General features: G+C 35.0%; 1 protein-coding gene across 3 annotated transcripts in view; it reads right to left on the reverse strand.

Annotated features, from left to right (window-relative positions):
* Nucleotides 1-27123, reverse strand: part of LOC108195777 (uncharacterized) — a 56008-nt gene that overhangs the window by 18769 nt on the left and 10116 nt on the right. For all 3 annotated transcript variants that reach the window (XM_017362727.2, XM_017362726.2, XM_017362728.2), the window contains exons 10-42: nucleotides 24880-24981; nucleotides 24574-24774; nucleotides 23968-24125; nucleotides 23499-23657; nucleotides 18934-19026; nucleotides 17544-17892; nucleotides 17178-17291; nucleotides 16040-16135; nucleotides 15900-15967; nucleotides 13320-13440; nucleotides 13029-13241; nucleotides 12612-12839; nucleotides 12413-12522; nucleotides 12177-12273; nucleotides 11734-11829; nucleotides 11498-11632; nucleotides 11287-11355; nucleotides 10489-10893; nucleotides 10054-10380; nucleotides 9833-9964; nucleotides 9618-9731; nucleotides 9277-9461; nucleotides 7469-7577; nucleotides 7255-7398; nucleotides 6563-6838; nucleotides 5749-6414; nucleotides 5188-5406; nucleotides 4395-4498; nucleotides 2124-2419; nucleotides 1933-2017; nucleotides 889-1593; nucleotides 460-778; nucleotides 93-251 (exon numbers count right to left, since the gene is read on the reverse strand). In XM_017362727.2, coding sequence (XP_017218216.1) covers nucleotides 93-251; nucleotides 460-778; nucleotides 889-1593; nucleotides 1933-2017; nucleotides 2124-2419; nucleotides 4395-4498; nucleotides 5188-5406; nucleotides 5749-6414; nucleotides 6563-6838; nucleotides 7255-7398; nucleotides 7469-7577; nucleotides 9277-9461; nucleotides 9618-9731; nucleotides 9833-9964; nucleotides 10054-10380; nucleotides 10489-10893; nucleotides 11287-11355; nucleotides 11498-11632; nucleotides 11734-11829; nucleotides 12177-12273; nucleotides 12413-12522; nucleotides 12612-12839; nucleotides 13029-13241; nucleotides 13320-13440; nucleotides 15900-15967; nucleotides 16040-16135; nucleotides 17178-17291; nucleotides 17544-17892; nucleotides 18934-19026; nucleotides 23499-23657; nucleotides 23968-24125; nucleotides 24574-24774; nucleotides 24880-24981 — 6654 coding nt within the window. The remainder of the gene's footprint in view (nucleotides 1-92; nucleotides 252-459; nucleotides 779-888; nucleotides 1594-1932; nucleotides 2018-2123; nucleotides 2420-4394; nucleotides 4499-5187; nucleotides 5407-5748; nucleotides 6415-6562; nucleotides 6839-7254; nucleotides 7399-7468; nucleotides 7578-9276; nucleotides 9462-9617; nucleotides 9732-9832; nucleotides 9965-10053; nucleotides 10381-10488; nucleotides 10894-11286; nucleotides 11356-11497; nucleotides 11633-11733; nucleotides 11830-12176; nucleotides 12274-12412; nucleotides 12523-12611; nucleotides 12840-13028; nucleotides 13242-13319; nucleotides 13441-15899; nucleotides 15968-16039; nucleotides 16136-17177; nucleotides 17292-17543; nucleotides 17893-18933; nucleotides 19027-23498; nucleotides 23658-23967; nucleotides 24126-24573; nucleotides 24775-24879; nucleotides 24982-27123) is intronic.

Here is a 27123-nt window from a genome sequence, read left to right on the forward strand (position 1 = left end):
AAGGAATTTTACATATAAGTGAAAGCCTAAGGAAGATGAAGGAATAGCTTTAATGTCGAGACAATAGTAAAGAGATTCCTGCAGACACATACCGTTCCACATAAGCTGTCTAAAATTGTCACAGACAAACATCTCAATTTCATCTCAGCAGTTATGTTGTCTCGTGTCTTAGGTTTAACAGAATCACCAAAAGTGAAAGCTAGCCGGGTTGCAGGCCTTTTCAAGTCAGAGCGTGCAAGGAAAGTGTAAGCCTATATAAAGAGATTTTGACAAAATCAATCCTAAGAGGCATGAAGTATAGAGGTTGGAACGATGATCGTAACTAGCAACAGGACGCAAAAGTGGAGAACAAGGGCCATGTACTATATGCCATAAAATGAATGATAACATTGCTTCCACAATACAGTAATAATTAATTAGACAATGTGAAAACTAAATCACAGAAAACAATACCCTAACCTGATTATCCACTTTCCATAAACTCCAGCACTGAGATCCTCTTGAACTTGAAGATCGTGATAGAGGGCCCTCAAGGATGTTGGCTTGGCTAACAAGATCCATTCTCGGACAACAAAATGATTCCAGAGCGGGTGCTTCATCTGTTCGTGAGACGATGCATCCGAGCGAAGCATAGCCAGGGGGAGCAATAGGGTACCAGAAAAAAGCATCATCCACACCTTTCCTTGCAATATGAGCTACTTGAGTGAATTGAACCGGCTTTGCAGATATCTCAGGGTTGTCAGCCTTGCAAATTATACCCAGAGCAGGTGGTTCTAAACTGAAAGGAAAAAAGAGTAACTGCATTATTTCACGAGTACGATTGTAAAAATAATATACAAAATCATTAAACAAACACACACACACACACACATATATAAAATTTCCAACCCTTCAATTATGCAGTCACCAAGAATGGCATAACCGGGACGTGGCACAGGTCGCCAGATAGAAACTGGTCGGCGAATATCACCACCCTTGTCCCACCAGATCCTCTCAAAGTTGGGAGTTGAAATATAATAATTAGTAGCTTTTGAAATTGATCTGACTACATCCCATCCAGATAAATTAGCACTCTGAGAATTTGGTTCCCCATATTCATTTTCACGTCTAGAATCCAAACTGGAGCTGGGACTCTCGAAAGCAAAATGTGATCGACTTGAATTAATTAGAACCAGATGATTTAGGTCAAGACAAATTTTGATGGGAGGGCAACTAGTTGAAGGATGAGCATAGAAGGATCCAGCAACATTGTCCAAAAGCCAGATGCTAAATCCAGACGAGAAGGACTGATTTTCTGATGTATAGAATATACACTCGGAATACCTAGTTGATGTTACAAGATCAGAACGGACACAGTGGACAATGTGAGTAGGTGGTGGTTGGCTTCCTACATGTGCAACACATCCTAACGCCGTATATCCTTGTGGTGGGATCGGTTTCCAGATTGAGCAGTCCCTAGTAGTGGAATTTCCCTCCAAGTCTTCATATCCTTGGATGGCAGAGAATAATCCTATGAGCTCAAACCTCAGAGGTTTTCTTACACGTCCATATGTACTGCTCACAGCCATTACTGTATACGAAGGAGGAATTGGCCTAGAGAACGCGTAAAAGAATATTAGCCTACTCTTAATAATTAAAGCTTTATATTAATAGATGAACATGCAAACAGTAAGGAGAAACATAACAATGAAAACATAGCAAGTAAAAAAAAACACTAATGAACAGAGAAATTAGCTAAATAAGCATATTGCTACTAAAATCTACCGAAATGATATGCATCGTCAAGGTAATGGTATATATAGAACCAGATATAATCCATTCAATCAATAAATAGTGAAGCCAATATTTATTACTAAAATACTGCAGCAATATGGAAATTAACTTCTTCAACTTCCACAGATGTAGGGCTATGTTAAAAATCAACGGTTATACCTCGATGTCACACAATCACCCAATACAACATAGTTTAAGGGAGCTCGAGGCCTCCAAAAGGTAAGATTATTAAGGCGTCCATTTTCTGCACATGGATAAAAGGACGATTGTAAGATGCATTATGAACAAGCAAAATTACTTCAGTAAAAATACTGAGGCACAAATTTACTGATAAAAGAATAGGCATTAACCTTTTTGCGACACCCACAGTCGATCAAAGTGAGTACATGGCGACAAAAGATCAGAATTTCCATATTGAAATGCTCCAGCTGCTTGACTTTGAAGGTTAAGAACAAGGGACATAACACTTAAAGAAAGATGGATATATATGTCAGTAGATATCACAGATATATTTGTTTTATCTTTTACAGATGTATATCCTCCAGAAATGTCCACTGGATCTAGAATAATAAGACCAGAACCAGCCTCCATAGTTAGATCTTTAAAAAGGGCTCTAATCCAAATATCATTTTCCTTCGATGCAAACCTGTTTCAGCAGTCACGGTAAAAAATTAATAAAAATTTAACCGACTGATGGGAACACAGAAGGATTAATAGCTCATAAAATGTTTTTACAAAGCAGTATATATCTACATAAAGTTCCACACTAAACAAATATTAATAGACAAGGGAAGCATAATAGTAAACAATACATATGAACTTCATACAAACAATTGAATATGTAAGTAAACGGCAACATGGATATATACTGGTAACCTGGCATAAAAGTTAACTGGTAATGTGGACTATCTTTTTTATTCAGCCCTCCATTCCTAGAATGTTTCACAATTAAACACATGGGGTACCAACTAACAGAAGACCTAGCTCAACATCCAGGTAATATTTTTTTTGAATACATATTATTTACAATACTTATACAGAAGCAATAAGCTGCAGATTGAAAAACCCGAAAGACCTACTCTTCAAGGAGATCTTGTTTACCTCCATAACTTTTTTAAGAGCATTAATATAAAGATGTCCTACAAATTTGCATGGAAGGCATATGTAAACTGTCTTCTCTATAGCCCATAGAATATATTAAACCTACTCTGGTAAAAAAACCTGGTCAAGGCTTGCTACAGTATCTATTTTGTTTTAACTTTCCTGTACCACATCAAAATATTACTCCCTCCGTCCCACCTGATTCTATACAGTTTTTTTTTACATTGCTTGACACGCATTTTAAGACTTCTATAAAGTATAGTTCTATAACTTATTTTTTTTATAATTTTTGCTTCTAAATAAGAATTTAAACATTAAATATTTATTCAGAAAAAGAAAATTTAAAATAACTTATAAAACCATATTTTATAAGAGCCTTAAAATGCGTGCCGAACCCTCCGTCCCAAACATATACTATTATGTTGTGTTTGGTTGGGGAGAATGGAATGGAATGGAATGAGTAAAAATACTTGAAACTAATAGAGATAGGAAGAAAGTTTTGGAAAAAAATTGAGGGAGGACAAAATTGCTATGATGAGATTTGTGAAGAAATTGAGGATAGGAGAGAATGGAGCATTCCATCTCAAATTGGAGGTGTGATATCTAGCTTATGATGTATGGAATGGAATGGAGGAAAGAATGAAATTTTTTAAAAATTATGCATAAGATAGTTCATTTTTCCATTCCATTCCTTCCAGAATCATTCACCCCAACCAAACACAACATTAAATGGGACAGAGGGAGTACTCCAATATGTTCCAGAACTGAAATCGTAAAATATCAAAATCTCTATGGAATATGTTATCACAGAAGGGAATGCATGTCATCTGTTGGAGCTTCCAGATTTGTTTTGCACAAAACCTATATACTTATGACACACATCACTAGAGAGAAAAGCCTTTAAGAATTCAAAAGTATATATATAGAGAGTAGAATTCAAACCCAGGTACACAAAAACTTACTGTAAAAAGTCGGATGACGGACAGGTCTTTAGGATTTTGCAAATTTTATTAAGAGTAAGCTGACAAGCAATCAAATATAGAATGAAATAGAATAAGTCGGACAAAATAAAAACAAAGGAGAAAAGATCTTGAGAGGTATCACTAAAAGTACGAAGCTCTATACTCAACAAAGATTATTCAATTTTCACAGGATTTTGAGCTTCATCCGGCATAAACCTGCTGGGACATACAGGCCTTGAGATGAAATTGAAGAACCAAAATCAAGACCTACATTTGCTGCATTGATATCTCAGACAAGGGATTTGGTTGCTAAATATAGTTATATAATTTGACCTATTTAGTTTTTAAATCATAAAAATTAATTATTTCTAAGCTCCTTAAGAAGGCGAGCAATTTCTAAAACTATATTTCACCATTTAACTCTCGACGAAAGGTTCTATCTAACTAAATTAGAAACAAATTCTAAAAATTACTCAGGACTGATATGTACTCCTCACTCCTGAGGGTAGGTCACAGTCAATTAGTAATGGACAGTGCATGCCGAAAACTGAGTCTTACATGAAGCTGAAGTCAAGTTTTGCTCGCAGAAGCTTTTCTCCATGTGTGGAATCATCCAAAGAAGACTTTCTGCTGTCATAGAATGTGAACTCTGGAGAAACCACCTGGAAACAAGTGAGCCGGTAAGGGGAAAAACAAAATAGACTTGGTGGTTGTTTGGTTAACATTCAGATATGTAGGAAATTAAAATTCCCAAGAAGTAGCATTTGATGAAGTTGTTTGGTTGACATTAATTAGGGAAATGTAAATTCCCTGGAACTTTGAATACCCATTAATCATGGGAAGTTCCTCACCTAGGTCCCCCTTGGTAACTTGCACTTTTTGTAGGAAGTTAAAACCTATTACCAACCAAACACAAATTTTAACTTACAATTTGTTACAATTTCCATATTAATATCAAATTACATAGGAAATAACTTCCCACTGTTAACCAAACAAGCACTCAGCTGTGGATAGGCGAGTTCATTACATATATAAGTGAATAAATTAGATACGCATTATTCCAAGTATTCTTTAATCCGCTGAATGATATTAATTATGATAATAGTAAATGCGAGTGCCCAAGAAAATAGTAGAGAGACCTTTAAACTAATTTTTACTATTTTCGGCTTCTAAGCCATATTCCAAGTGTGTTTTAAAGGAAAAACAGACTAAAAAGTCAAGATGAAATTTACACAGCTTACCTCGACACAAACATTTGCAATTTGACAGAATATGCTAAAGCTAATGTCATAAATATTATTAAAAAAAACTGCATAAGACTTTTTTGTTAAGGATTTTATAGACTGTATACCTGGGCCTCGAAACTGAAACTCTGGATGTTGCTCGAGTCACTTTTGATATTGTCAGAAGTATTAGAGGTAAGCAACAATTCTTTCATGTTGTCTGTACTCCTTTTAATATCATCGGACAAATTATTTTCAAGAAATGAAATTTCAACACCATCTTCAGTGGAGACAGAGTAGCTGCTTTCATTACTCAAATATGTATACTTCCTCAATAAGAAACCATTCTAGGATATACAAAGATGGGATCAATATTAGGATACAAAGAACTTACTAAGTAATATGCCAACTACATTACTGATAGGAATAAAGTAATGATCAGACTGATTACTCAAACATAAGAAGTGCTCATACATTAATCTAAAGTAGTGTTCGTATGCCCCTGTCTTACAAATAAGTTCTAGAATCCAGCTAAAATATACTTTAAAAAACTATTATAATTTGGTACACAAGAAAAAAGAGTTTTATTCGCGTATACTAAGGGGCTTATCTATTGTAAAAACTTTAGTGGTGCAACTGAGCTGATTATATTACACAAGAGTATTGGCAAAAGTAGAATCAGAAAGTACCTCAATTTTCACATTTACAAAACGCAAACTCTTCCCCCGTCCTATAATAATAATAGGCCAAAAACCATTTGAGGGGAGTTCCTTGGTTTCAGCTTCTTCAACTAAACGTATAATTTTCCCACAACCATCATATGTATAGTCATCAACCGCTGATGCATCGGCAATAAGCCGTGAATTTGCAGAAAGTTGTACTACATCCTCTTTCTGTTTGTAAAGTGGATCCAACAATACTATACCATTTTTTTTACCAATGGGATCGTTCTTAGGATCCATCAATTCCTCCCTGCCAGTTATAGCTCCCAGACCCGGAACTAAAAACTCACCAACAGCAATAAGGAAATCTGGAACAACAAGGACTCGAGGCTGCTGAACACGAATAACAAACAACTGGGAAGATAATCGCCATCTATAATCCATCACGAACATGGTTGAGTTGGGTATATTCAAGCTGACTGAAGTTTTGGAGTCAAATCTTTTAAAGCCGATGGAGAATGGCAAACTTCCCACTGAAGACTGTTTTGAAACATCATTACACGATCCAAGCATCAGCCGCATTTCCGGTTTTGTATCTGGACGTATATCCAGAATAGAAAATCTAGGTATGGTTACATAAAGATCTGCTTCAGACAATGAAGTCATTCTGTATGATACCCAAAGTCCTTCTAACTGCATAAAGCCATAGAAACTAATGAATTTAAAAATGAATACACAATTCTGTTGCACCTACCAATGGAGGAGAGAAGAATAATAAATGGAAAAAACAGCAGAGGTGGTTCCCCCAACAAGATCCATATATATGTATAAGACAACTCACAATTATTTGGGCCAAAGGGGACTCCTCATGGATGCCGTTACATAATTCAAGCAATGCATATTCTACTTCCACGGCCATTATGGTAACAGTACGTGACAAAATACTTTGACTATTTGCGTTGACCTTATCGGCCAGCAACCGTATGGTCTCTTTTGAGCTAGTAATGTTGTCACGAAAACTTGGAGGTAGATTTGGTTCTTCATTCATATTCTTTGAGAAACAATCGAGAATGATGGTGTATTCTTTATCAGACATTACACAATGTAATAAACCCACCTGTTAAGATGAATGTAAGTTAGAGCGAGGAATTATAATTTGTATTGTTCCAAGATAAATAAATTGAAACAATATGCTAAAGTGGGATTGGAACATCACAATGCACCCTGTGTGACATTTTTTACTCGAAAAGAAAAAATTAATAGCAAGTATATAAGCTGATAGAATATGTCATCAAAGCGCTTGATTTAAATGCATTTAAAGTTTGAAAATGATTTGTATAACACTGCATATAATACAAAGAGAGGATAAACAAACATTATCACCCCTTGCTTAACCATTTTTTAAATTGAAACAAAAAGCATATAGTAGTAAATTTCATCTACCAATTTAAATAAAAATAAAGCCTTCTCACCACATGCCCATCAGGAAGTCAGATCTATCCAGAACAAAAGTATAGATAATTTAGCACAAACCTTTACTTCCAAAGCGAGAGTTGGAACCTTCCGAAAGACATCCCTTAGACTGCGCCTCACATAAATATGAATATCCTGGCCGTCTCGTATCATGGGTTTACCTAAGCAACCATCGATTCCCACAGCCATATTGATTCCTATTATCTGGAATGCACAATCAGGGTCAAATATTTTTAATTATAAACATCTCATGATTTGATGTGATATGTTTTACCTCAGCGTCAAGGATGTCAAGATGGACAGCTGAAGGATCATTCTCAGGGTAGCCATGCCAGCTAAATTCATTCCTGACCTTCAGGTTGCCTAGATCAAGTTGTATGAAACTGCAACCATCATGGATATGACTACTTAAGTACAAACAAATGTAATTTATTGCCAGTAATTTAAGACAATGATAGCAATTGTGGTTGTTTAATATCCATAGTTTCTTGTCCGAGAGATGCAAATATATGTGCAGTATAAGACCCCATCTCATATATTGAAAACATATGGCGGGAAAGAAATTGTCACAACAATAATGGCAGTCACATGCAGATATTTAGAGATCACTAAATACAGCCATGCAAAATCAAAAGACAAATAAGATAAAGATTTGACAAAAAAGAATAATAAATGTTACAAATACACAATACAGAATCCTGAGCATAGTTGTCAAGGCGACGCATAAGAGCAGGACAGGCTGTCAATATTTGGTACACATCCAGCCCGCCTTGAACACAATGGGGTAGGCGAATCAGGTGTGACCTTATAAAAATAGGCAACACCAAACTTTCATACTAGCAATAGTGTCAGATCTGCTAGAAAATGGACACTGAAATAATAGATGAAAGTGAGACTTAAAAGTCATGACACATAAGAGACATGAACTATCCTCCAGCGTTTTTCCATAGCAGAAGAAATTTTTAAATAGACAAGCAATTAGGTGTCGCCTGACGCCTAGGCATAAAGTAAGCAAATTAGGTGTACCTTATTACTAGAAATAATCAATCTGTCTACAAAATCTGTATTATATATGCCTGTATATAGCTACCTCCTAGAATCGCCTTTAATCCTATACAAGTATGATTCTGAGCAAAATGAGGCATCCTATAATAAGCTTATGGATGAAACATCAACTTGTAAAGATAAAAAAAATTAGAAACCAACGGAAATGCTCTAAATTACAGAAAATAAGTCCATCAAAAGGTAACGTTTATATCAAAGGACTTTGTGTGTATTATATATTTTAGTTTCAACAAGAAAAGATAAAAACATAATTGAGAAAGATTAAGTCTCAAAAACCAATATTAAAAGAAATTGATTAAGACCATATATATTGCTAGAAAGAACTCAGCTCGACCTGGTAATAGCTAAGTAAAACAGGACAGTTACCCTCTTGTCGAATCTGGATGACTACTCATAAATGATCAGAATTCCTGAATGACTAACAAATCTGAATTTTGAATGAATGAACTCATTTGATATTTACATTTTCTGAATGATATTAAATTATATTAGAAATCATATTAATATATTATATTTATAGAAGTAATACTAATGTATATGGTTTGAATTTATTATTCACTTATACAAGCATTAAAAAATAATTATTGATATAAGTCAGATTTTCAAAATTTATTATATATCTAGTCTAAATAGAGTTGCTAAATTGTATATTATTATGTAAAAACACATATGAACTAAAATACATAAACATTATTGAGAGATAAAATGATGCATAATAGCATCTGAACTATTCCGATATATTATGTAGGCAGTATGGTCTGGTGGAAATTTATTCCATTTTGAATCATCCAGAAAACTGAAGGAAGAAAATAAACAAGTCGAGTCCTCCAAATAAGTCTGGTCCAGCTGTTCATGGGTTATCAAATGGCCCCTAAGTATCTGTTATTTCAATACTCATAAAAGTTTTCAAGATTAAGATGTTGCTGCACTTATTGCCACAGAAGCCAAGTCATAACATTCCAAATAAATAAACAAGCCCAGTGGAAATTGTGTAGCATAGTCATAAGAATTACTAACTCTTTGCTCATAGAATTCCTTGGTACAATAATTATAGGAGTGTCCAGTGAAAGGTCCAGCTTCAAAGCAGAGCCTCCATCAATCTCATTCTTTTCAATCAACCACTCAAACCCACCAACCTTATCCACATATTTAACAACTTCTTCTGTATGTGGAGTTGCAAGTCCCATAAAATAGGCACTTATCTGCAAAATCATGTATGCTATAATCATCAAAGTTTATATGTACATTTATTTTGATATCATAACAATAAGTACAAGCTTATAAATAGCAAGAAGCGATAGATAAGGTAATAATATTCAAAATAAGTACTTTTATCTTAAAATTGAAAGAGAGCTTACCTCTTGGACGAACCTATAAAGTATAACAATTCGAACTGCAGAAAGACGGCACTGCAAACTATAATCATATCCTTCATAATCATCATCCTCAGCACTATAAGAATGAAATTTAAACTGCAGGAGAAAGTGACAACAAAAAATGTCCCAAGGTCAACTCAATAAGCCAACCTAAGAATCCTGTGTAATAATCTCAATTAAAAGAAGTGATAACAAACCTGGATAAGTGATTCAGCCCCTTGATTGCGTATATCACAAAGCCAAGCCCAATAGTGATCACTGCCCAGCGAAAGATCGCACAATCTTAAATTTCCTAATGTGCCTTCAATGGATATGGAACTGGGGTGAACCTTTAAACAAGATGAGAAAGTCAATTTCATAATGACAAGAATCACACACTTTGACAAGTACAAAAAGAAGATACTCCGCTCTCCTTTACCTTGAGGTCCAAAACAAAACTTTCTTGGACAAACATGGCCAACTGAGAACCGTCCTCCTTATTAAGATAAACAGTAACACTGTCAACATTCATAATCAAATAAAATACAGCACGACCTTTCCCATATCCCAGTAACCCTTTAACAGACGCGTTGTCACTTTCTTCTGTCTTCAGTTTGTTCTCTGATAATTCTTTATTCACATTCTTATCTTCATCTGTTACAGTTGATTCACTATTTGCAGCACTCAGATCAAGGCCAAAACCAATCAAAGCAACAAGTGTGGGTCTGTTAAAGTAGAACTCCAGTTTTGACATACTAACAATCATCTGCGAGAGAGGGAGGGAGAGAGAATGAGCAACCCATCCAGTTTACACATTTATTGTGTGTATTGCCTAAGCAGTTTTTTATTAACTATAATATGCAAATCTTGATACCTGTGAATCAACACCGTCATAATCAGGAGAACTAGTACTCCTGGTCAAAAATATAAGTGAAACAAAATGAGAATCTTCAACATCCTCAGCCTCGTAAAATACATCGGCAGAATTAGTTCTGCCTACTGTAGTATCCTTTTCACTTATTATCGCCTCAGCGGAATCAGAGAGAGATAGAAAATCAGGCAAGGCATCCTTAAAAATGTCGTCATCCTCAGTTGGCAATAGCTCATTCCCTTGAGGCTCTATGCTACTTGGGGAATTAAGGGAATTGTCATCCTTCTGGACAGAGCAAGCTAAATATTGTGGAGATAAATTTGATGTAGCTTGTAGTTCATCTTTTATTTTTAAAGAATGCAGCTTCACCTTCACAGTTAGGTCACCTTCACAACGAACAACATGTACCTAAAATGACACATAGCAACTCTTTTGGTGTAAATAAACAAGAAGCTATATCTGCCTTGAATTCAAGAGAACTAATGTCTAGAAATATCAAGCTCAAACAACTATATTTGAACTTTAAAGGAAAGTCTAAACTAAAGACATATCACACCAGCGGCAAGACCGAGAGTAAACAATATAGAACTGTGTATTGGAATTTCAAACTAACCAGTAACTTTGTAGAAAAGAAAAAAAAATACGACAAAAAAGTACTATTGGACAATTGCCAAAGCAAACATTTAATTTAAAAAATAAATTAAAAAAACCAATCATCCAACCCCAGATATATCATATTTACAACCCAGTAAACGAGAGAGAATAACACAACCAACGGGATAACTATTTAATCAGACAAACCTTTCCTCCTCCGGCAAGAACCTCCAGAATTATTGTCTCTTTAAACTTTACAGGGGCCTCATCTCCAGCCTAATATCAGAAGATTAAAAGATAAGCGAAAGAATAGTGTGCAGTAAATAATTATGTGTTGCAATTCAAAAGCTATAATAACTAAATATCATAAAATATCCGCCCATGTTTTACTAGACGAATTCAGGGGACGTATGTAAACCTTTCCATAAACTGATAGCTTTGTTTCTATTAATGTTCCATTAACAACAAGGTCGGCTGTTTTCATGTTAATCGGTCGACTTCCGGGGAACACTGTGTCATCATGTTGTCCAAGTACGTCAACAGAAGGAGTTGCCTGTATCCGCAACAGGAACAAATATTTATAACAGTTGTGACCATAGTTTTAGGTACTGAAATATTCCGGTGAACAGATACGCAAAAAGATAATAGACGTACAGAAGCTCGATATGTTGCACGTATGAGACCCCTTAACCAGGAAGCCTTCTCCTCGTCCCGAAATTTTATTATTAGCGTACTGAAAGACTCCAGAGCCTGCAGAATAAGTGAACTTTTCTTAGAAATATATCTTCACTACATAAGAAGACATCAGCAAACCACATTAAATCATGAATATTAAAGTTTGCTAAACTTTAAACAGCCTTCAAACAATGTGTATCTGCTCCAACTAGTTATAGCTGTCAACTTTACCCCAGAAAGATTAGAACTTGATTGTTATAGCAAGAATGCAATTGTTGAGTTTTTGCAAAAATGACAAAACATGGTAGCATTTAAACACAGAGTTACAATACAATTGAAATACAATATGCCTTCCCTAACCCATGAATTATAGTAAAATGTAAGATAGAAAGTAGTAATTGGATGAAGTCAGAATCGCCAACCTTCTGGCTATCGATGCCTCTAGCACAAACACCAATACAAGATGCTAAACCGCCAACGTTGGTTGGAGGAACTTCAAATACATGTTTACTAGCCATGCTGCACAAATTTATACATAATACAATGAAAACCTATTCAGAGAACATTAACGTGCTCACATACAATAAATACAATGCCAGAAATCATTCGCCAAGTGAGCAAAAACTGAACTAGACTGAAGGGTATTAATAAGCATTACCTTGAGCACCTAGAGTAACTCTGGGATCTTTCAGACTCCAATACGTACAGATGAAATCCAGACAGCACAAGGAAACAGGGCTGCCAAGAGGCAACAGAATAGCCAATTCCCTGAAAAATATATTGTTGAGTTAAAGGAATTATGATTGCGGAGAATGTCTTCTAAGAAAATGATTTGAAATGGCAGACAAAGGACAAACCTTCCAGACAAGAATTTGAGCCTCAGCTGAAAGATCTGGGGGATTCCACGGTGCCAGGTCAGCTTGGAAATCTCCACCAACAGGCTGAGAAGCATTTTGAATTGTTCCATTGATTATGTTCAACAGCTTCATAAGTCGGGAATATCTGACTGGTGAAAAGTGAATGCCAAGGATAGGTACTTGTACGGAAACACGAGTTGACGGGTAATCTGGATGAGGTACTTTAATCTTCACAACAAAAGAATTCAAAGTCCATAAAAATGTCCAACTCAGCTTTACGGCCAGAATAATTTTATAATGTTGAAGTGTGTCTAGTGTTTGGTGATACAAAGGATAACCAACAGCATCTCATTAACATTGGATGATATACATGAATCTACTTCATACATATATAAACAAAGAATCAGGTTGATATACCTGATCAACAATTACAGACATTCCACATCTATCAATGATAGAGTAGAAGTTAACAGCATCTGGAAACAAAGAGAGTTGGCTATCAGAACTTGATGATGACAGAATATTGCTCTGACTGTCAGAGCCGCAATCTGTAAAACTAGCAGCTATATCCCTTCCAGATATGTAAAAACGAGAATACAGACTCTGGCCCTCATCAACAGGATTCGTCTCCTGTAAAGGTATAGACCCAAAAAAAAAAAGATGAAGCTGATGTAGGAAAGGACTTCAGAGAATAATATGAAAGTATACCTTAGTGTGCAACGTAAAATGACCAAAATCCAGAAGAAATTGGCTATCGTATGTGGAAGAGGCGCCGGTTCTGATAGGGATCCTAACTTTCGGAGCATGAAGATCGATATCAAGGGCAAACCTGGAGTTGAAAATATATAACATAAATGTATATGAAAAAAAACACGAACACCGCTTCAGTCCAAAATCCACAAAATAACAAAACAGTTGCAGCAATGATCCATCATCTCAAGAAAAATGAAGAGGAATAGATTCCACTAATGACTAAAAGCATTTTTCAATTCATAAACCATAATATACCAAAACATACAGAAACTAGGCAATTGAAAAAAAGATTTGCTATTGTTTAAAAACAATTGCTAATCAATTAGTGAGGTTGACAAAAGCTTTAATGAACTATACAAAATGGACAAAGGGACAACATAAAGATGAGCATATAAAAACATAATTTCACTAGTGTAGGGAAAACATATTAAGATTAGTTATCAGGGATGTCAAATGTGCTATCAATGACATATATGTCATGTTTTTGCATTTAGGATACAACATTGGCACTTCCACACAACTGACACAAAAATTAATATTACTGGGCCACGTAATATTTTCTAAGCCGCAAATATGTGCTGCCTGTTGTGTACATCGCTTCAAAACCATACTAGTACCAACACCATAACTGAACTGACACCCTCAAAAGTATGGTGATAAGGGCGACTAATGACTATACACGTTATGGAGTAATCATCCTTTCAATTTAGAAATTATATTAACAGGCCAGGTTTCTCAACCATGCACATGCTAATTGTTCATGTGAAACAAATCTAAAGAATGCCAATGTTATGAATGAGCATTTATACTCTTTAGTAATAGCAAAAACTATTTTATTGATACGTCAAGAGTACCAAAATCTGATCACGAGGAATACAAAAGATATTTTAAAAAAAAAGTCACTTGCCGATTATATCATAATTAGTTAGAAGGATCAAGTATAGTTGTATATATTTAAGTTAAAGATAGCAGGACATTATGTTCTACAATATAACTCACAAGCATAACAATAATCTTAATGATTGTTAAAGTTGAAATATGTTAATGATTAATTGATAATATGTTTAAGACTACTAATAAATGATAAATTATATATATATAGATAATCAAAGATATTATTTATGATTAAACTGAAAAATTAAGACTGGTACTCCAATACTCCAGCTTAAATGCGGACTCCATAGAACCTAGCTCTATTATTTGGATATAAATATGTGTTATTATTGATGATTATATTTTTTAGTTAAGAATATTACAGATATATAGTATTAGAAATGATTAAGTAGTATGTATTATGTAATGGTCACAGATTCTTTTCCTTTTATTTATGATTTTACTTGGTCTCATGTAACCCCAGTTCTAGGATTTCTATATAAACAATTGTAATCCTTTTTCATATTGTATAGGGATGATTATTATGAATTGATGTTATTGGATAAATCTAATTATTTCTGGCACTCCACCTATCATCTAATTCTCTGTGGAAGTAGGTAACTTATACCCTTGTTTAACCATTTTCCCACCCTTGTCCTACATCACATAAACAATAGGTTTGTTTGCCTTTTGCCAATTGTCTGCAAAGATAGTTTCCCTTACCCACTATAATTCTACATCATCCACGTATTACACTGGCCTGTATATACATAAATTAATTGAGGTAATGATATACCAAAGATATTTCAAAAATCCAATATAGCCTAATTCCAAATTGTATTGAGGCCTAGATCCCAAGTGACCAACCTACAACGAAAAATATTTAGTGCTGCTTAATAGCAGAATAGAGGATTATATTCGTTGCCAAGTCAGTAGACATTTTTCAGTACAATAATGTTGTAGAAGGGCTAACAACATAGCCTAATCAAAAGGTAATTATTTGGCCTAAATTAAGAACTATCATCGTTGAATTGTTTGTGCCCACCTTTACAAATTTCTTCAAACATTCAAATACAATATGACATCTATAATTAAGTTTACATGATGCAAATGCTTTCCCCACATGAGATTCATTTAAGTAAGGTCTTGTCAGGCATAGCCTGTTAGCATGAGTAACAGTAGTATCGCCTAGCTTGTCAACTTATGGAGAAATGATACAATGAGTAACTTGTTTTGTGTAAGCAGAGTAAGGGGTATTGTAGTCTTTTCAGAAGTTGATAAATCAAGGCTCTATTATAAATAGAACACTAGCTCTACTTTTATGATTATATAATTATGACATGAATAGGAAAGTTTTCCACCAACCTATCTTCTTTTGTTCCCTATAACTAAATCTGTGTTCTCACTCTAAGGTTTCAAAGCCAACTATACTGTTTCTGTTTCTACTATCTGTGTTCTTGCTCTAAACTATAAAAAAAATACACTAAAAACTATCGCAGGAACCATTGGTTCTGACAGGTTTATATCCACTAAACATATACATGCAAAGAGACACTGGTTGGATATCAATAGGAGAACTAAGTATTTCGTATCATAAGAAGCATTGTAAATATTTTGAATAAAAACAGAAGTAGTTCCAGAAGAACAAGATTTAGGAAACACCTGCTCTGCTCCTCTAGCACCATTTGAATCTGCTCCTGAGCCCTACGAGTCACCTCCTCAATCTTATTCTGCAAATACATAAGATCATACCTTAGTAAGTTCATTAAAAAAAATGCAGTTCAATGCTTCAAAAAATTTACCTGCAGAGCAGCGGCAGTTTCCAATGCAATTGTCGGGCTAATGGCTTTACTTCTTTTCAAAAATTCAAAAAAACGATCATAACTTTCCATGTAAACCTGAAAAAAAGTTAAAAGAGAAAATGATTCTAATATCCACATGTTGGATTTTCAAGTAGAAAAAAATAGCTTTGAACCCTACGTTAATGAAACCTTCATGCATGTCACAAAAAGGTAGAATATCAATTTAAGTTGCATAAAATTATCACTAAAAAAAAAAAATTCACTCATAAACATAGATATAGCGAAAATCATACATAAACATGGATAAAGCAACAAGACATGTAGCTCTTTTAACGTAAGACAACAAATTCTACGAGCAAGGACAATCTGACATAGATACATATACATATCTCCGGATTCAATAGCGGTACCAGGCATACAAGATGCTCAGATATCTCTGTCGCATATAAAATACAAAGAATTTGTTATCTGTCTCCCTTACAAAACTACAAACAACAATATACTCTATTCCATCTCCTCCACTGCAACCCAAACAAGACATCACACACACAAGCAGATCTTGCATAAACAAACACGGACCATACGACTTCATGAAGAGAAAGAATGAGACCCTTAAAATGACAATATTACAAGCCCGCTGACTTTGACTTCAACTTCCACAAACTATCGCCTTTCAGAGTGAAACCTTGGCTCATGTATGCCTGGATTGACATACGCTCCCCCCCCCCCCCCCCCCCGGCCCCGGGCGTGCACCCACCTCCCAAACCCACGCACAGTCATGGCCTGGTAAGAAGTCCTTACCATGAAGTAGAACAACATCCACCAAAAAATAGACCCGATGCACCTATTGTAACTCCCTATCCTACTAAAATATCAGAAAAATACAGTATCTTGCATCTAAATCATGTAATCACACACAAGGGCAACCACGTCCCTTCTTTTGTTCCTAATTATTTTAATTAGCGTTCACTGTAGGATATTTAGATCGATTTATTCAAATAGTATTGAAAAGGTATTAAAAAAAACTGCAAAAATCCAACAATGAGAGAACAAACATAAAATCTAAGAGATTCTCATATGCATCTGAACTAAGTGTTTTTTAAATTCTACTGTAGAAAGACAACAAAGAGCACTTTACTGTGGCATGGCAAGGGGTAATTGTTGCTGAAAGCCGCCAATCAACATTTTCCCCAATCGGTAAGTACACAAAGGTAGCAGCTAATGCATTCAAATTCTGCTCATCATAACCACTCTGCAAAAGAAGTGCATAAGTATAGTCAGGAAAGCAAGAGAAAAAAATACTATTTATTTACACTCCGACATTAAAATTATTTATTGGTGAAACATGGGCCATTTTAATCATGAGTGATGAGACCAAAATATTCACAATATAGTCAATTGATGGGACATCTAGTTTACACTGGGATTTACAACTGTCACTTTAAGCATCTAATACAACTTTCTAAACTTAAATTGAACTGATAAAGCATGTAAATTGACAAACCTGGGCAAGTGAACCTTCTGGTGCAGACACGCCATAATATTTCAGTGTCAAATCACAATGAGTACTTCGATGCTTTAATTTCGTGGACACATGAAGTTGCTCGAATCTACCATAAACAATCTCTATCTGACTAATATTCACAATCTTGGCAGCAGCACGACTAACTGATACGTTAATCAAATAGTGTGTTGTATTTTGCATATCCTTCCCCGAACCAAAATTCAATTCCTCATCAGGCTGGTAGCTTAGTAAATTATTAATTGCCTGCCATTCTTCTTTAGTTAATCTCTCCTCTATCATTTGTGCATCAGAAGTCTCCTCTACAAGGGTGTCTTCAGAAGGCGCACGCCTACAATTAAAAAATATAAAAGGATAGCAATGGTAATGATATCCTCAACATGAACACAATAAAATTTCATATTTACACAAAGGAAAAGTAAAAAACAAATAGATCAAAGCATGTGTAAATCCCTCAGAGTCGGAGCCACATTACGACCAGTGAACCACATGAACAAGGCCCCTGGGTTTCTGGTCAAATGTGAAGCCATACTGAAATTAGCACTATATTTGAGTAGTTGGGTTGGTTTCACCCGAGTAAGATTAACAGGCTTTGTTAATCAGACTCAACTGGAAGTGTCCAACATGAATATGTATCCAAGATTCAACTCAGGCAACATTTCAAAAAATTTACATGTTTTTGGCCTAAAATAGTTGTCCACGGCCATGTCTAAGGGTCGGGTTTCCAACACGGGTACTCGAGGAAAAATGAAGAGTCCAAGTAGGGGTGTAATTCGGGCCGAGCGAGCCGAGTTTCGAGCCGGGCATAATTCGAGTTGAAGTTAATCGAGCCGAGCCGGCTCGTTTAACTAATCGAGCCTAAATCCTTGCCCGAACTCAACTCGTTTAATTTCATGAGTCGAGTAGAGCCGGCTCATTTAGCTAAACGAGCCGGTTTTAGCGAGTCGGGCAAGCGGCTCGTTTAATTTTACACTTAATCGAGCCTAAACCTCTACCCGAACTCGGCTCGTTTAATTTCACGAGTCGAGTCGAGCCGGCTCGTTTAATTAAACGAGCCGGAACCTTTGCCCGAGCTCGGCTCGTTTAACTAAACGAGCCGAGTCGAGCCTAGTTAAACGAGTTCGAGCCGGCCGAGCTCGCGAGCCGCCCGACTCGAATTACAGCTCTAAGTCCAAGTAACAGATCACGGGTTTACACCTTTGCACAAGCATTATATAGTGAGGTTTTGTAAAATCTTCACATCCTTGACCTTTTTTTATTCTCTAAATGAACTATGCCACCACCCCCTCCCTCTCAGCCCCAAAAAAGTTTTGTACTTTGGCTCTGTCATATGCGTGTGAACCAATGCAATGAAGGAGTCTAAGTAACGAACCAATTAAATGAAAACCAGCTTTTCATTTTTGACAACCTCCGCTCAGCTTCTTCCTTAGATCTTACAGATTCAGCTTTGGCATGAGCAAGAAACCTGCCAAAGACATAAGTAATCAACCAAAATGAATTTCAGGATTCTGAAAATAAGAGGCACTGGTTTATAAATAAATAAAAAATGCAAAGCAACTCCGCAGCGCAGCAATGAGCCTTATTTAAGCCTGAACAAATAGCAGTACAAAATTAAATTTATAGAAACGCAACCACAACTAAGGGGTCTATCTGCTTTTGTAATGGAAAGACAACTCATTGACAAATCACAACAGCTATGTTCAAAAGGATTCAAAAACATAGTAAAAAGAGATATATCATCAGATGAAAGATTGGGTGCTTAAATACACTTCAACACCTACAGATTAAGAAAGTTTCACTCTGGTTTCTTCATCCTAACGGAACACTCCCCTTACTTTATTATCTTATTCCTGTTCAACCTTAAAAAAATGTCACTACAAATTGATTTATACTAACTTGCATTGAGAAGCAACAAAACAATATTTATTGATTTCTTCTAAAACAACGGTAGTTGTAGATATGCTATACTTGTCTCATGTTTAGCATTATCACAAGAATGTCAATAGTATAATGAGATGATGGAAACCTCGATTCCAAATATTAAAAATCAATACAAATAGATATTTACGTTGGTTTCGAGAATTAGCAACGCACTATGCAAATTTTTACGCTCTGATAGAGCATGAAAAGCACTCACAAGGTCAAGGGCATTCATGAAAAGAATCCTCATAAAACCTATTGTATATGAGTAGAGATCATTGACAATGAAATTGTTCTTCCATCCTATTCAAATAATGATGATAAACATAATATTGACTTAAATTTTATAAAGTCTAGATGATCTCCTAATCCCTCAGAATCACGATGCACCACTTATATTTCATTACTCCAAGATTCATTGACGGAGTCAAACATGCTATGATGTTTCTCAAAAGCTTCCAGAAGGTAAATGTCCACCCCAAAATTTTTGGGAATTATTAATAGAAAAATGATAGCAGTGTTCGTCTCCTAGTTGTAAAATACAATAAACATTTACACCACAGCAAGGCCAAGATAAAAAATAAAAATAAAATCGACAAGATTAAATTTTTCCAGTAGTATTCTCATTCGACCAGTTGTCATCATGAAATCTATGCTACTTCATTTGCAAATCATAGTTGACTGAAGTTTTCGGATGTTTTCTCACTGTATGCAGCTTTATAATCCCCTGTTGAATTGTCTAACCAACCAACGTCCTCTCCTCTCTACCAGTCACTATCCATATTGTGTTTTCCATTGGGATTGAGGGGTTTGAATAATACAGATAATACTCATTTTATTAATTGTGTGTTGGCAGCATTGTTCCATGCACCTCTTTAAGTTCTATTAACTGAGTATTGGCAGCTTTTTCTCATGTACCCTTTTAAAATTGAAAGTGAATCTTGTCAGATTTATGGTCTAAGCACAAAAATATGGTATTGGAAATGTTTTACAATAGAGTTTGTTAATTGTTTGGGTGAATGGCTGAATGCTTTCAGATATCACCTGCACCAGATTAATCTCTATAAGTATGTATTTATCTCTAAAAACAAGCTTGAGTTTAAGCAACAGAAAAGTTTTTAAAATGGGCTTATTGAAAATATAAATTAGTGCACAAGACAGTTATAGGATTATATGAGCAACAAAAACTTGTTGAGTATATCAATTCAGGCACTTAAGCCACAAATGTTAAGCTTCACTATAAAAATCTAGAAACTCCAAGGAGTGGCCAAGTGATTGTGAAGTGGATGGTAAAGTGTTTGGACAGTTTGAGTTGTAGGGTTTGTTTCCGCAAGGGGGAACATTTCTTGGTGGCCATCTACCAGTGTCAGTGTTGCATCTAGTAGGGTAGTCCGAACTCGGGGTTTACTTGTAAATTACAAAATAAAACTTGAAAAGTTAATTCTATTGTACTCAGTTTAACCACTTTTTTTCCAATTTTTCATTACTTCATGATGGATTGATGTAATAAATATATATGTTACTCCCTCCATCCCATTCTAAATGGCATGATTTACTTTTTACATTGACCCAAAAAGGTTGTCCACATTTAGTTAATATGATATATTAAGTTTTTATTTTGTTAATTAATGCCAAAAATAACACCTATTTTTGTAATTAATCAGACTATATAATGGAACTGAATAAAACATGGAATTTTATCCGTGGACAAGTATATAGAAGGGAGTATCAAATATATGTCATTAGTCATGTGGACAGGGTTACTATTGGCTCGGCAATTCATAAATTGGAAAACTCTCTTCTTCTGCAAGTGGCAAAATCCAAATTTCGCCGGGAATGTACATCGAATTATGTATAATGTCACTGCCTGAGTTTCTGTGTCTTTTAGGTGTTACTAACCCTGTCAAATTCATGGTTAAGTAGATTATTATATACAAGTTCAGTACTGTTTACATGGATGAATGATCGAGGATGTATAATTTGTTGGTGTATGGACCACATGTTAAGAATCTTAATTTGCTACTAATGATATCAAGGAGATATGCTGACGCAAAGAATAAGTTTGAGAAGGTGCCACAAATGAAGTTAAATAGTAAGCTTAGGAGTATAATTGAATGTTAGCTGTGGTTCTGGAAATTACTCTAGAATTTGTTCGTCCAAAAAGCAACCTACAAGATGAAGGAGAACCAAGGCAGCTTTAAATTGAGATATAATCTTAGTTTTATTCGAGAAATAGTAGTTCTATATTGTATTTAGGCATTTTGAATTATTTGATAATAACTTATATTTGGCCTAATGCACGCATATTTCATAAATTTATATTAAAATAATGATGGAAAAGTTTCTACTTAATTCAATCTATGAGTTTCTTAATTAATATTGTTTGTGATGCTAAAAATTATTTTACAAATTTAAAAAAAAAATAATGGTGATTACGATTTTGTGATTCATTATGTTGTAATAAATCATAACAACGTGAATAAACCAACACTTAACTATAATACAACTAAAAATATTGAATTCATGTTATCTACATTATGTTTCAAGTATATATTCATATAGACACACAAAAGGAATTGAATTGTCAAAAATAAACTTAAAATTTAAAAGTACTAAAATCCCAAATCACGGGATAAAATTTTGATATCATATATTATTTCTTTAAAAAATTGCGTACATATTAACCAGATAATATTTAAATTGGTGTGTTAGCAACATATTATTTTCAATTTTATAGGACTGTTTAATTAAAAATTTAAAAAAAAAATTGTCTTCTTAATGGCTCAATGTAAAACTTCATATATGAGTGTTATTCCTTTTCTTTAGATTGAGATAACATTCCTACTTACTCTTTTAAAGCCATCGCTAAGTGTCTGTACTTGTAGAACAGCTATTAATTTTTAGATGAGTTATTTATAATTTTGTATATTCACATATTGCTAAAAGTTATGTATTTGTTATTATTTTACTATGTTTTACATTTACTTCTATATGGGCATAGGTAAAATACTTAAATACATAGTATATACTTCTTTTTCTATTTTTAAAGGTACTTAGTAATGAACTCTGGACAATTCTTAGTCAATTTAATAATTTTAAGTTAACAAAGATGAACTGAACTTTCTTGTTTTTAATGCATACTGTATATACAGATATGCCAAGAGTGTGGGAATTTCAATTCTGTGATTTAGAAGACCACACATTCAAAAACAATACATGAGGATTTGTAATTCTTGTAATTTCAAAGATAGGAATTGCAATTGAACTCCAAAATTTTGAATTCTGTAATTATATTCAAGCATATCAAATGAATTTTATGTTGACAAATACAATCCTAGGCAAGTAAAGAGTGTCAATATGTCCTAACTTTACGGTAAGAGCTATAAAAAAGGAGGTGTTGCCTTCATTATAGTAGTTATGTTGTGGTGGGAAGTTCACAACTTGGCCTAGACAAGATTTAGTTTTCAAATATTTCCGATACTTAACTTCCAAGTCAAGATTTGTATGTGATACTCATTATTAATCACAACGGAATGATGTATCACGAATTCATGAAATATTTGAATTATGAACTGACAACTATTTTTGTATAAACTTGTAAATTATTTGCTTGTCATGCCAATTCTTTGTGTAGATAGATTGTATTTGTATCCTTGTATTTTTCTCTTTCCCGCCTATTTTCTAACCAAGTTGACCATTACAACCCAGTACGCCCCAAAAGAAATAAGCCCTTTGTTAGAATACCTTCTGTGTGTGACTAATTACTATGTCTCCAAACATAAGTTCCATTCGACCAAAGTTCATCAGATTATACAACCAACCATGGCAATTTAGAAATCCTGGTTGTTTAGGTACACATAAGTCAAAGAGAGAAGTAGCAAGTGCAAGCACAAAGCTGGAAATAATACAAGGTCTTCAAGCAAACATTATCTCTGGTCACATGCATTATCCAAACAAATGAAAAGCACAGTACAATAGCTATGAAATTCATTTTCACATAACTTATAGACCTCATACCTCCACAAAAGAATTACTTTGGGATCAAGATCCTTCTCTATGTCTCTAATTTCTTTGTTATCAACATTTGACATCTTCTGCAGAGAACTAGCATACAACTGAATGTACCGTCGACGCAAATGACACAGAGATTGAACCTGGTCCCAAGAGAATCTGTAGCTGGAAAATATAAATATGAATGGTTGGTAAAGAGTAATAAGACACACTTACAATTGCTCTCCCCTGTCATCAAAAAGAAATACTACTTCCAATACCAAATTGTCTGCCATTTTTAGAATGCTTGTGCATGGTAAAGAAGATTGGAATATCATATCCAAGCATTGAAAATTTAATGTTTTTAATTATTAGTTGTTCTAATAAATTCTAGAAATAATGAAATAAGTATGTATTCCAGTTCACAATATGGCCAATAAAATAATTAGAATGGCTTAAACTACCGATACACATTTAATTGACTGCTGTAGTTTACCAAATTCTCTTCTGCTGCAGACTAGCTTGAGCAGCATAACGCCACCAAGCCTTGGGGTTTTCTAAAACTGGCACCACTGGTCTGATATGAGAAACCTCGAGATATGCCTTGTATCTTGAGAAAACCTCAAAGAGTCTAATCCAATCATGATACTGAGCCTACAAGAAGATCAAGAGATAATAAATCATTCACTATTTAATCAACTGAAAATTCAACCTGAACAGATCAGTTTTTCTTCAGTTTATCAGCAGACTAGAGAAAAACCAAGAGCATGAGCAAAGGACAATAATCAACCATCATTAAAACCAGGTCCTTGGATTTAATACTACGGGGTAAAACTATAAGACACTTCATCAAGTACGCAATATTTTGTTTTGCTTCTTGTTTACTTTCTTTCTTTCACATAGAACCAAAATAATTGAGACAGCCCAACAGAGAGAGCATTAATTCTTATCCTCTTAATTATGATATCGTAAAACAGTATGTCAGCAAATCTCATCGAGAATGACTTCTGTTCAATACAATATTTTAAATAATTATAAACAGAAGGAAAGAAAAATATCAAAGAAAACAGATCAGTGATGTACACAAGTAAGGGTTTAGCACCTCGGTGATTGTTAGGGACACATCACTAAGGATCAGAGAAACCTTCTCTGATGGCTCATCAAGATTACTCTTCTCTTGATTGCCTAATCGGTGATACTTGAGGTCTCCGTTGATAGGTGAAACTAGATAATTGCGATCCTGCGCCCATTTAGACACTGTTTCCCCACCTTCGCCAGATTCATTAATACCATCTTCAAAAATCTAGATTACAAAACAATGTTCTTAGAAATGGTAAAATGAGTCATTTTGTGATGTTTCAACAATCCATGCCACCGCCATTTTCCAGTCAAAAGAATCAGAGCATACCTCAGTCCAATCTCTAGGAGTAAGATCTTCCCATTTCTTATCCAAGCTCCATGGGAGCTGGTTGGAATCGTGGTACATAGCAAGCCTTCCCAATTGCACAGACTACAAAAGGAACAAATGAGTTCTAGCGGTAGTTCATCTCAAATGTAATTATAACCAAAAATAGATAACAAAACATAACAAGTATCAGAAATAAGGAAAGGGCTGAAAAGATATAGTTAGCAGAATTTTTGACTACATGAGATACTATTGAAGTGAATATACAACTACCTTACTTGTGAAGCCTAAAACTCATTCGGTAAACAAGCTGGATAGTGGACATATCATTTGTGTTGAAAGTGTTTAGACATACTTGTATCACATATCATAAGAGTGTAAATGATGTTTCTAAATTCTACGACACTTCACCAAAACCAACAGTCATCCCTCCTCAGTCCTCACCATTGAACAAATACAATTAGAGAATAATATTACTCTTTTCCAATATACACAATTCTTTGATAAAAGACAGGCCTAGGATCAGAGTGGAAGACCAGAGGAAAAGGAGAATTAATTTCTAGTTTCTATTTTAATTTTGGTTTATATTTGAGCACTAGCCTGTATATATATATAGGCAATTGTTCAAATAAAAACCACTAAAATAAAAACTAGAATACAAACCAAGAGAAACTATACCTAAATGACATCACCCACCCCTATATGTCATCACCCACCCCCTATATGTCATCACCCACCTTGGGCCCGCCCTCGCCCCCACTCAATCCATTTTGGGCCCGCTAGGGCCTCGCCAAGGCTCCGCAAAGGCCCCGGACATGCTCCAGACAGCCTTAAGAGCCAAAACTTGGCCCCACCATTGTCCCACTAGACCCCGCCCCGCCCCTACTAGGCCCCACTTAGACCCTATATATATATACATATATGTATATATAGGCTAGTGATCAAATATAAACTAACTATTAAATACAAACTAAAAACCTCTTATTTTACACTATCTATTAACTCCATCTTCATCTCTTTTGGCAACCCCACTTTCATCTCTCCCCTCCCCGAAACTCACCACGGCTACCACCTTGATCTTACTTCATCTAACTACCCATCCCGATCCCAACCACCACATTACTACCCCTCCACTCAGTCCCGCCAGTGAGCAAAGTTGCTAGATTTCCTGCTATATACTTTAGTGATTTTCGCTTTACAAATTAGTGATTATCACTTTAAAAATTAATGATCTGTGTTGCAAAAATTGGTGAAAATCTCCAGAAATTAATAACCTCCATACCCGTGCTTGTTATCAATCCTGGTGGTAATAACGAGGGTGGAGATAGTGGAGGTGATGGACATGGAAGGGCGGGAGCATGGAGGGGGAAGGGCACGACAAGGGAAGCGGGGCGGCAGAGAAGGTGACTGAGATGGCGGAGGAGGGAGACATGGGCGGCAGAGGAGGTGGATCTCGACAGAGGGAGAACGGGATAGGGCTGTGATTCGAGGCGGTGTAGTTTTGCCAGAGATGCAGAGGACAACTGGGGTTGCAAGTGAAAGGCGGCGGCGGAGGAGGAGGCAGAGATGGAGATGGAGGTGAAGGTGGAGGGGAAGATGGAGGTGTAGATATTAGTAATATGTGTTTTAGAATTTAGTGATATATCAAGTAGGTTTTGAGTTTGTAGAATAAGGGGGTTTGTCGTAGAATAAGACTCTCTCTCTCTCTATATATATATATATATAGGGTAGCACTCCATAGCATATCCTCTTATATGGAGTTACGTAGCACACCATTATAAATATATACATAATATATATTCTATTATATTTTTTATGAAATATAATTGCAAATTTTGATTATTAAACCGAAAACGAAGTTATACAATTTTTTTATTCCAAAGATCATCTAAAATTATGCAATATCTCAACATGATTCTATGACATAATAATAATCATAAAGAATTATTCTGTTGTAGAATCAGTTTCGAAAATATACTTTTTTTCATCAAATTTTAAGTGTTAAATTATTTAAAATAGATATATTTTATAGTATTCTATATTAGAATCACGTTTTATATGTATTCTATAACAGAATTTATAATAAAATTGATGATTTATAGTGGCGCACTATGTAACTCCATATAAGGAGTCCCTCTCTGGAATGTTGGCCTATATATATATATATATATGCCTATATATATATATATATATATCATGTGCCTGTTTGGCGACCAATTTTTTAAAGATCTAAGCCCTTTTTAAAAA

The sequence above is a fragment of the Daucus carota genome, chromosome 7, assembly GCF_001625215.2.
Source record: "Daucus carota subsp. sativus chromosome 7, DH1 v3.0, whole genome shotgun sequence".
NCBI lineage: Eukaryota > Viridiplantae > Streptophyta > Magnoliopsida > Apiales > Apiaceae > Daucus > Daucus carota.